This window comes from Melozone crissalis, unplaced genomic scaffold (assembly GCF_028551555.1).
Source record: "Melozone crissalis strain CALT ecotype California unplaced genomic scaffold, PUWL_Pcris_2 ptg000041l_1, whole genome shotgun sequence".
NCBI classification, from domain to species: domain Eukaryota; kingdom Metazoa; phylum Chordata; class Aves; order Passeriformes; family Passerellidae; genus Melozone; species Melozone crissalis.
This window is the reverse complement of record NW_026535819.1, coordinates 5,692,196-5,703,237: the sequence shown is the minus strand read 5'-3', so window position 1 is coordinate 5,703,237 and position 11,042 is coordinate 5,692,196. Positions and strand designations below refer to the sequence as shown.

General features: G+C 43.9%; 1 protein-coding gene across 1 annotated transcript; it reads left to right on the top strand.

The window, feature by feature from the left end:
• Positions 1 to 450: 450 nt before the first annotated feature.
• Positions 451 to 9,868, top strand: SET (SET nuclear proto-oncogene). Its single transcript, XM_054284397.1, has 8 exons — positions 451 to 552; positions 1,715 to 1,772; positions 2,740 to 2,882; positions 3,485 to 3,588; positions 3,769 to 3,882; positions 5,149 to 5,319; positions 5,414 to 5,560; positions 6,459 to 9,868. The coding sequence occupies exons 1-8, from the start codon at positions 480 to 482 to the stop codon at positions 6,480 to 6,482; spliced, it is 834 nt and encodes a 277-aa protein (XP_054140372.1). The 5' UTR covers positions 451 to 479; the 3' UTR covers positions 6,483 to 9,868.
• Positions 9,869 to 11,042: the final 1,174 nt, after the last annotated feature.

Genomic DNA, 11,042 nt, shown 5'->3' with positions numbered 1-11,042 from the left:
CCCAGCTCGGGGCGGTCGGGGGGCGCGGCCTCTCCACGGCTGCGCACGCGGGACCTCCCCGGCGTGTGTGTGTGCCCGGAGAGCAGTGCGCCTGCGCATCGTACCGCCCGCGGCACAGCGCGCCCGGGGCGGGGGGCTCGGTGCGCACGCGCGGTGCGGCCGCCGTGGCTCGGCCGGGCGGAGGGGGGGGCCGCGCATGCGCGCCGCGTGCCCGCCCCTCGCCAGCAGCAGAGGAGGAGGTGGCGGTGGCGGCTCTGGGCGAGGGAGCGCGAGGGGAGTGAGAGGCGCCGTTGCCGCCCCGGTATCCGGCAGGACCGCGCGGAGGAGGCGGGAGCGCCCCGGCGGCGGAGGGACCTGAGTGGCGGCGGCAGCAGCAGCACCAGCACCAGCAGGAGGAGTCAGTGCCCGGCCCCCCCCCCGCGCAGCCCCGTTGCAGCCCCCCCCCTCCCTCCCGCCCTCCGCGCTCCGCAGCCACCAACATGTCGGCGCCGGCGGCCAAAGTCAGTAAGAAGGAGCTGAACTCCAACCACGATGGGGCCGACGAGACCTCAGGTGAGGCCGCGCCGGGGGCGGGACGGGAATGGCGGCAGCCGGCGCGGCCTCCGCCTCGCGCCGACCGCCATTTTCCCCCGCCGCACGGGCCGCGGCCGCGCCGGGGGCGGGCGGAGCGCGGGCCCGGCCGGGCGGATGTGCAGGCCCGGCGGCGGCGGGAGGAGGCCATGTTAGCGCCCTTTTGTCTGCGCTGCCGGCCCGGCTTCCCTCCCCGCGGGGCCGGGCGGGGGGCGCTGCGGCTCGGCGGAGCAGCGGGACCCCCCCGCCGCCCCTCCCGGAGCAGCATCCGCGGAGCCTCATTGTGCTCCGCCGCCGCCGCCATGATGCGCCGCCGCCTCCCGCGCCGGCCGCGGCCGCGTGGTGCTGCCGGGCCGCGCGGGGATGGAGCGGCGGAGACACGCGGTGCCGGGGCCGCCCGTGCCGGCCCCACGTGCGATCTCGGCTTTTAAAGGTCGGGGTTGCCCCCGGCCGCGGCGCGTTCCCCACGTGCGTCCCCCGCGCCGGGAGAGGCTGAGCTGTCCCCGAGCGCGGACCGGGCCGGGCGGGACGCGCACCGGGAGCTGCTCCGCTCCGGCCGCTTCCCGCTGCCGCTCATTCATCTCCCGCGCGGTGGGTAAACAGCGCTCCGTAAGCCCGGCCTCGGCCAAACTTGGTCCAGGGGAAGTGCCCTTTAGAAAATTCCTGCCAAACGGCGGCTTTCGCGTCTCTTTCATTTGTAACTGGATTTTTGAACGTTCTTTTCGGTTTTTGGAAGGTGATGTGTAGCCAGATAGGCTATTTCTATTGATATTCCAGCGCTCTGTAAATTACTTCGCGTTTCTTCAGATGTGTTGGTCGTAGCAACTGTGGCTTACAACTTTTTAATTAAAATATTATTGGCTTGTAATTTAAGTTGGCTTGTAAAACAGTGTAGCGGGATGTGAGCTGTGGTTTCTAAGGGTGAACTCGGTTTAAGGGCTGTTTTATCAAACTTTGCTGCACTTCAGCTGCAGCACGCCCTGTAAAGCTGGTGCTTTCAGGCCTTGTAACTCTTGTGACATTTAATAGAAATACCCGAGAACTTCTACAGTAGGTCACTAGAGAGTTTCTCAAAGAGAAACCTCAGGTGATTTGTCAGGCTTGTGAATGAAGGGATATTGACACATTTTCATCTGTTTTTCAGAAAAAGAGCAACAGGAAGCAATTGAACACATTGATGAAGTACAGAATGAAATAGACAGGTAAACGTTATCTAACTTTTAAAATGTTTTAGCAGAAATTGAAATGCAGCTGACAAAAGTGAAAGTGTTTAGTATACAGTGAGCACTCAGTAGTGCTCACTGTCTTTGAACTCTGCCAAGATATACCTGTGTTCTGACTTGATTAGAGACATTAAAATAACAAAGAAGTGTCCTCGTTTCTTGCTTAATTGTGTATAATTAAAGAGGTAGAACTTGAGTTTAAAATTTTTAATTAATTGTGGTATTTTTGATAATAGAAATGTATTTCACCCTGGCTTCTCAAGTTAACGTGTAAGCTGTTTGGCTGAAGTATTTCCTTGTTAGCAAGCAGAACGAAACACTTGGCTGAAAAGTCAGCTTTTATTATACATTTTTATTATAATATTCATGTGCTTGTGCAGTAATATGCAGAAAATGTCTCTGAGGTGTTAATTTTATATGCCAGAGCTCTTGGGGCTGTGGGTTCTGTGTCAGTCCCTGTCTGCATGTTCTCTCCATGCCCGGTGTCCTACAGGAACTGCAGGTGGCTGTTGGGGCTGTGAATGTGTGAAGCTTTGCAGTGTGAGGGCTTTGCCTTTTTAACAGCTCAGTTTAAAGTCTTCAGATTTTACTTGCACAGGGTGCAGAATTTCTTTGCTGTGGCTTCCTTGCCTGCCTAAAAGTTTTAGGAGGCAGGTGATAGGGCTGTGTTACCCATATGCAAGTTTATGCAGGCAAAATGTTCAAGATAAAACACTGCTTTGTGTTTAGAAGGTTCCATTCAGACCAGTGAGATTGCTTCTGGCAGAGTGTTTTTTTAACAGTTGTTACAGCTCTGAGCTTCTGGGGTTTTCGGGACACTTCATCTGCAGAATATGGCAGACTGGTCTTATCAAACTTTTAGTTAACTGTTCTGATGTGTCCTTAAATCCCAGTTCTCTCCTGGGATGTGGTTAACATGTGGTTAACATGGCTCTTTCTCCTACAGACTGAATGAACAAGCCAGTGAGGAAATTTTGAAAGTAGAACAGAAATACAACAAACTCCGCCAGCCATTCTTCCAGAAGAGGTCAGAATTGATCGCCAAAATCCCGAATTTCTGGGTAACAACATTTGTCAACCACCCACAAGGTACATTCTTAACAGCCCTCTTTTTTTCCCCTGTAAATTCAGTGTTTGCTTGATTGTTATGTGAGTGCCTTAAATCTCTGATGGTCTTGTGGAGTTGTTACTAAGCATACAACACTTTTCCTCTGTCCTAGATTTAATTTTTTAAGCTTTTTCTTTCTTGCACTTGTTGGCCAAAGGAGCATTTTGTTTACTAAAATACTTCAAACCTAAAATTTCTTTCTGCATTTTGAATTGCAAATTTCCCACTTTATTCAATTAATGGGAAACTTAGAGCAAAACAGTCAAACAAACCAAAATTGTCTCAGATTGTTTGGGTGTTTTTTACTGGGAAGTGAGCTCCTTGGGACTCCTGACAGTGAACTTTCTACAAAACAAGTTTGTAGACTGCTTAGATTGGGCGAACTACATGTATGAAAATCTGTTTGAGAGGGAAGGGTGGGTATGTGTGGGTAGGCTGTTGGCTGGTAACTTGAAAAGAAGGAGCCATGAGGAGTTGGTTTGGACAGATGTGTTGCTTTTTAGATCTTCCTGGCTGTCAGTTTCTGTGTTTTGCCTGCCTGTTTCATGACTTTGTTAATGTGGGATTCCTCTTTCTCTCTCAGTATCTGCACTGCTGGGAGAAGAAGATGAGGAAGCACTGCATTACTTGACCAGAGTTGAGGTGACAGAATTTGAAGACATCAAATCAGGTTACAGAATAGATTTTGTAAGTACTTTAAATGGTTCGTTCTCTTGTGATTTTGCTGTCGTTTTTTTTTTTAAATGTAATTGCATGTTGGGTTGTAGTTTATAACTTAAATCTCCACAGTTACCTGATTAGTGCCAGGTTTGACTTGTTATGTGTGTTTCCATTCTGAGTTCTAACTCTTTGCTTTCCACTCTGCAGTATTTTGATGAGAATCCCTACTTTGAAAATAAAGTTCTCTCCAAAGAGTTTCACCTCAATGAAAGTGGAGACCCATCTTCAAAATCGACTGAGATCAAATGGAAATCTGGAAAGGTAAGGATTGCATCTGGGAGAGCACAAGTGTGACCAAGTGAAAACATTACCAAGTGCCTTAGCTTGTTTCTTCCTTGGCCAGGATCTAGACTGTGTTGTGTAGTTTACTTAAAATAGCTATTAAATGAAGAATTCCAAGGACAACAGGTTTAGGAGGATAAGATATCAGTGTGTGATCTTGTTTTATATTTTTCTCTATTTCTTTGACTTCATTTTCAGATGCCGCATCTTTTGTAGAATTTACAGCCATAATAATGTGGGCATACCTGTCACCCAGGCAATGTTCAAGAATCATTAATTTACTGCATTTTATTTCTGTAGAAGTTCTTCAGTTTTATCCTGAAGATTTTGAACTGAGTTTTCAAAAGTAGAGCTGAGGCTTGCAGTTAAATTGCAGCTTGGTTTTTCACTCTCAGACCAAGGAAAAAATTTCATGTTTTTCATATTGAGAACTAGAACTTTTCCTCTTGTGCCAGAAATTGCATTCCTGTACAGACCAGTTGTGTGATCTTGACAATACAGCACAAAATCAGTATGAATTTTGCTTTGTTCTTAAACAGTCCAAACCTGTAAATGTTGTCATTCTGTCAGGGGAAAAAAAAAGCATTGGAAGTGTGGTGTAACCATATGGTCAATAAAATAATTTATTTAAGATTGTTGCAAACTTAATACATTTCTTTTCTAGGGTAAGGTGATAGATACAGATCTTACATGTATTCTTGTGACCATGTGCTTTAGCAGATTTTGTGGAGATTTTTTGCACTTACTACAGAGAGTGGCCTGAAGATTTCAGAATGGGAAATCTTAAGCAAAAAGGCCTAGGCAGGTCTTTATGTCCAAATGTTAAAAGAGCTTAGAGGTGTAGAGACTTGCTTAAATTGGCTTTGTGTAGTAGTTGCTGCAATTACAACTACTCTGAGTGGCATTGAGTCATTGTGAGACCTTGTAAGTTCAGTGTGTCATTAAATACTTGTCATTCTTGTGTTTCCCTGAGATAGGGAAACGTAAATGAAATGTGAGATTATGTGAGTTTCAGTGTTCCAGTGGAGGCCATTGAAAGAAACCAGTGGGTTTACTGTTCTCTCATGTTTATGAGAAATGCAGTATCTTCTGTCAGTTGTTTGGGCTTCAGATTTACCCTTGAAGAGGGAGGGGAAAGTGACTTCTTAGGGTTGTTTAGACAAGTGCATTTTTAAAATAGTGCTTATAGGAAAAAAAAAAGCCATAAAAAGACAGCTTTAGGGAACTTCTTAACTTTCTTTTCAGGACCTGACAAAACGTTCAAGCCAGACACAGAATAAAGCCAGTAGGAAGAGGCAGCATGAAGAGCCAGAAAGCTTCTTCACCTGGTTCACTGACCACTCTGATGCAGGGGCTGATGAGCTAGGGGAAGTCATCAAGGATGACATCTGGCCAAACCCTCTACAGTACTACTTGGTAGGTACAGCCCTGAGCAGGGCATTGCACCCACAGCAGCTCTGGGAAAAAGTGAATTTCATCACTGAATTGATGTTGCAAATGTGTCTTTAAGGTTCCTGATATGGATGATGAAGAAGGGGAGGGAGAGGAGGATGACGATGATGATGAAGAGGAGGAAGGCTTAGAGGATATTGATGAAGAAGGAGATGAAGATGAGGGGGAGGAGGATGAAGATGATGATGAGGGAGAGGAAGGAGAGGTGAGTAATCTTGCCCTTCATGCCATTTGTGTGCTGTTTGAGAGGGATCTTGTAAGAATACCAATTGTGGCAAAGCTGAACTGGCTCTTTTCTGCACCCCAAGGTGTGAGAACTGTGACTGCATTAACTTGAGTGGTTTCAGGTAGCAATAACTATGTTTGTGTGTAGAGACAGTGGAAGTGTATAGTTTCAGTAAATCTGTAAAGGAAGTGCTCTAGGAGAACTAGGATGTGAATGTGACAAAATTCCTTCTTCATTACTGAGCATTCTAGCAATGCTTTACATATAAATGGCTTTTGTTGATGCATCCAGTCATCCTTCCCACTTGGTTCACTTCTGCTTATGGCCAGCCTAGCTAACACTTTCTGTTGGGCTCAGGAATTAAAACTTTGCTTTAGTAGTAAGTGGGATTTCAAGTTCAGCATCCAGGGTGTTGGGAATTAGTTTAGAATGTCTTTGTTTCTTGAAACTGGGTGTGGTGTGTCTGACTTCCAGCAGCACAAACCCCGTGCAGTGAGAGAAGGGCTGTGGTGCTGGGCTCTGTTCTATAACCTAGAATTTGGCATGTGAAAGGTGCAGCATTTTGATTTTTATGAGTTTTAGTGAGGGGGAAAAGATGACCCTTTCATTTTCCACATGCTAAACTTGTGTCAGTGCTTGTAGTGATTCTAAGTCACAGTTTCTCAAACCTCTGATGTGTTTTCCTGGGACACCCAGGCAGTGAGTGATTTCTGTGTGCTCAGTAGCTGGGCACCCAGAGCAAGTGTTACCATCCTTTAGTGAGGGAAGAGATGATCACAGAGCACCATGAGTAGCACTGTAAAAAGTTCTGGTCACTGCATTTGCTATCTGAAGCTTAGTGATTAGATTTATTTAATTCTTGCTTATCTTTCAACAGGAGGATGAAGGAGAAGATGACTAATTGAACACTGATGGATTCCAAACCCCCTTTTTACCTTTTTAATTTTTCTCCAGTCCCTGGGAGCAAGTTGCTGTCTTTTTTTTCTTGTGCTCAGTCGCCTTGTTCTCTTGAGGTCTCTTTTTCTCTCCTCTACACCATGGTTCACAATTTCTTTTGGGGAAATATCTTGAGCAGAATACAGTGGAAAAGAATCTACCAGTTTCTGTTTCAAGTTCATTTTTATCCCTTTCTGTCTCAAAACAAAAACTTTATGAATTCAACACACCATGTTCTGTGGGAAAAAAGAAAACCTTCTGCTCCCTTCACTCTGCTGGAAGCTGAAGAGTGCTAGGCCCCTGTGTAGTAGTGCATAGAATCTAGCTTTTTTCCTTCTTTCTCTGTATATTGGGCTCAGAGATTACACTGTGTCTCTATGTGAATATGGACAGTTAGCATTTACCAACATGTATCTGTCTACTTTCTCTTGTTTAAAAAAAAAGAAAAAAACGACAAAAAAATAAAAATAAAAATGGGGTTATAGAAGGTCAGCCGGGGTGGGTTTCAGAAGTTTGGGTGGGTTAAGTGGGCATTTTGACAACATGGCTTCTTCTCCTTTGGCATGTTTAATTGTGATGTTTAACAAACATCCTTGCAGTTTAAGATGACACTTTTAAAATAAAATCTTCTCCTAATGATGACTTTGAGCCCTGCCACTTGATGGAGAATCAGCAGAACCTGTAGGATCTTATTTGGAATTGACATTCTCTATTGTAATTTTGTTCTTGTTTATTTTTAATTTTTTTTTGTTTTGGTTTTTTTTTTTGGTGGTTTTTTTCCTTTTTTTCTTTTTGGTTTTTTTTTTTGTTTCCACTGGAAAGGAAAGAAAGATGCTCAGTTTTAAACGTTAAAGTGTACAAGTTGCTTTGTTACAATAAAACTAAATGTGTACACAAAGGGACTGGTTGGTCTTCACTGAAAGAAACAGCTTTTATATCCTATTTAGAACTTGCTGTAGTTTCTTGGCATTTTTGGGGGCATTTTGTCAGTATTTCTGTAGTGCAGTGCAGCCTTGTGGTTGTGTGGACTGAACCAGTTCATGTAGTTCCCACTATTTCAGTACCTGTAAAGTGTTTCCTGTGGTAGTTCCTACTGCACACTGACTCTTGAGTTCCTGTAGGGTCATGTGCTGTGTGTGAATACACAGGTATATGTTCATGTTTTGCAAAAAGGAAAGTCACTCAATTTGTAGAATTTGTAGTAATTTGCAGTACTGTATGTCCAGTACATCAGTTTGCATGAAAATACCATGCAAGCTCAGAATAAAGAGACCAAGGGTTGGTTTTAAAATATTTGGGTGGTTTTATAAGTCTTTTCAGTTGAAAACAAATCTTAATTGCAAGATAATTTGGGGGCTATTTCAAAGAGCAAGATTCTTAGTAAAGTTCATGTATAAAAAGTTGCTACTTCACTGCTTTTTTTTCCTTGGTAGCAGCATGTATATGTGCTTTAGATACACTGTACTCTCATTTTAAGAGACTGCATTTGAGAAACTTGTAACAATTTCACATAAGAGGGTGTTGGAACTGGTATTCCACAAAATGTAATGGAATTTGTTTTAACATGCTTTGCTTTTGAAATATTTAAGAAAAAATGTTCTATCAGCTCATCTGAAATTCAAACAGCTCGTTGGATGTGTAGAAAAGACTGTCTTCTGGGAAGACTTGTTATATTCTCTGATTCCTTTTCCTCACAGAATTTGCTGTAGTCAAATTCAGCTTTTTTTGATGCTTAAGAATACACTTGGCAGAACAAGATCAATGTCTGGTTGAGACGTGCACAAATAACGTGTGAGGGAAAACATTCTGTAAGTGTGTGGTCCAGCTTGGATTCAATCCAGTTATCAGAGACAATGCAACGTCCAGTCTCATGTGATCAATGCAAAAATAAGACAACCATGTACTTTATTCCATCTCAACAAAAGCTTCTGCCCTCATCCTGCTTTGCAGAGCCAAGTACAACGTTGATCAGTAATGGGTTCTTACCATCTAGAGAGAGAAGGAACAAAACCCATGAAGCCCTATAAATTTTAGTGTTTTTTAATTTGATTCCTTTTTGTTGTAAGTTTGAAATTAGCTTCCTGTTGTGGTAGAGGGTCGATGTGCTGTTTCTTGCCATGATGCCTCATTACTTAATTTTTATGTAGTCCTAATTGTAGTTCCTCAAGGAAAATTATCTTTTGCTAGTCTTGAATGCTTTAGGAAAAATATTGTGCCATTGTTGTTCCATCCCTGTTGGTTACTAGCAGAAAACTTACAAAAACTGTTTTGAAAGTAATCAAAGCTTCAGGCTCTGTAAAGTCAAATAGCAGGAACAAGAAATGAGAAGTCTGGATAATTAAATGCTACTTAAGAGATTTTTTCTTGCGCATTCTTTAGGATTTTACAGGGTGCCAAAATACTCTTGCTACTGTACTGATAATACTGAATTTGCTGTGAAACTTGAGGGTTTACTCCTGGCAATGGCTAAAGAGTAAACTGGTAAAAGAATAAACCATATTAGTTAAGTGTTATTTTAATTTTTTTTTCCTAGCATGGAAATTATTAGGGATTAACACATTTCTCTGCAATGCTCAAGAAATACTACAGCTGGCCATCGTGTGCTCTGACTGTTCACTTAATGTCTAATTTGGCTGAATATATGTAATGGGTGTCCATTTTTTACTGGATTTATTTTATATGTGTATAAAGAGCTTTTTAAAGGACATCTACATTGGATAATAATGGGAGATTCGTTCTTATTAAATATCATTAATTCCCCGCTGCTTGAGTTCCTCACATACAGTTAATCCCACCATGTGAAATTTGTCACAGGTGGTAAATGACTTCAGGTTTTTTGGCTTGAATTTCCAGGGCTAGAATATAAGGGTTGGCAGCAATTTAATAAAGCTGCTGTGGTGGGGCTATATGGCCTAACTATCTCAAAGGTTATTTTTAAATTTAATTGCTATAAAATGGAATCTTTTGTCTGTAATTTCTCGTGCCAAAGGAAACAAATACAGCTGAGTGTGTAAATACAGCCAGGAAGGTTTGGGGTTTTTAAAGAGATTATCTGTGTACTTATTCATACTTGTCAACATAGTTTCTGTCCCTGTAAACAAGCATTATCTGAATCGATTTCTCAGTCATTTATGATATTCATTTGAATCTGTAAGCTCTTTGTACCACACTAAACCAGGTGCATAAGGATAGTTCTTTGTTTATTGGATACTGTTCCTGAATTTTGAAGCCATGTTGTTTTTTGTTTTGGTTTGTTTTTTGTTTTTTTAAAGAGAATGAAATCAATAATTTCTCTGCTGTACCTTCAAGCTATCCTTCTGTTTGAAGGAATTAAAATACATTTAACTGTTACTTGATGTTACCATTTCTAAGAGTCTTTTTCAAAATAATCAAGTTTTTTAGTCCCAAACTCAAATCTTTAGTCCCAAACACAATCTTTCACGGGTGATGTGGACAGTGCTTGCTTTTCCTTTATGGAGAAGAGTGAGAGGAGGTCGCAGGTGCCTGGTACACAACACTTGCTTCCTGCGGGAAACAGATTTACCCTTATGTCCTTCCCTCTCCTGGATTAAAAATTGAAACTTTTAAGGCTTTTTCTTGATCATCACCTTTTCCGCGTGCTCTCTGGGTTATAATGGAGGACAGGGACTGCTGGTTCAGGGTCGGGCCGCACCTTTAGCCCCCGCCCTGCTCCGGGAACCCCCAAAGAGTCCGCGTAGCTCCCGGGCCGGTGCCGCCGCCCCTTGCCGGCTCCGGGGCACGACCTGAGCCAGGATCATCCCCCGGGGCTGGAGGGGCACATCCTGCTCCCAGCTGTGACACTTACCTTCCCGCGGGACAGGGGCTGCCGAATGGGCAGGAACTGCCGGTCCCAAGTACCGGGCCCCTCTCTCTGCAGGATTTGTGGGACACAGCTGAGCCATGCCCGGGGCTGGGATATGGGGTAGCCAGGGACACTGCCTTGGGGTCACCCGGGAGCTGAGAGCCAGCCCTTTCCCTCCAGGCTGGGGAACTCCAGCTCCCCAGCATCCCTGAACTGCCCCCTGCCCTTCCTCTGCCTCCCCTGGAGGGTCTGAGAGCTGAAGGAAAGAGGGGGAAGCCGCTGTAGGAACCCTGAGTGTGTTGTGGGCAAAGGACCTCGGCCCAGAGCCCCCCAAGCACGTCCCCAGTGACTGCCAAACAGCCTTGATCCGATCGGCTGGAGGTGTGGAAACATCCCTGCTCCTCTGGAACTCAGTCTACACTTGCTAGTTTGATTTTCCCCTTTCCAGTATTTCCACTGAATGAACAGTCAAATTAAAATAATTGCTTAAACACTAAACAGCCTGGACCATGCTCTAAATAGCATCAGGTTTCTGAAAGGTTTATATTAATCAAATGCACTTGCTTTATTAACAACAGGGACATATTCAAAAGCTTTGTATTCGTTTAAGGTTTTATTAATTCAAATTAGTTAAGCTAGGTACAAATTTTTAATTTTATCATGAGTTCCTTTTATTAATTACTCAGCTGCAAATCACAAAAT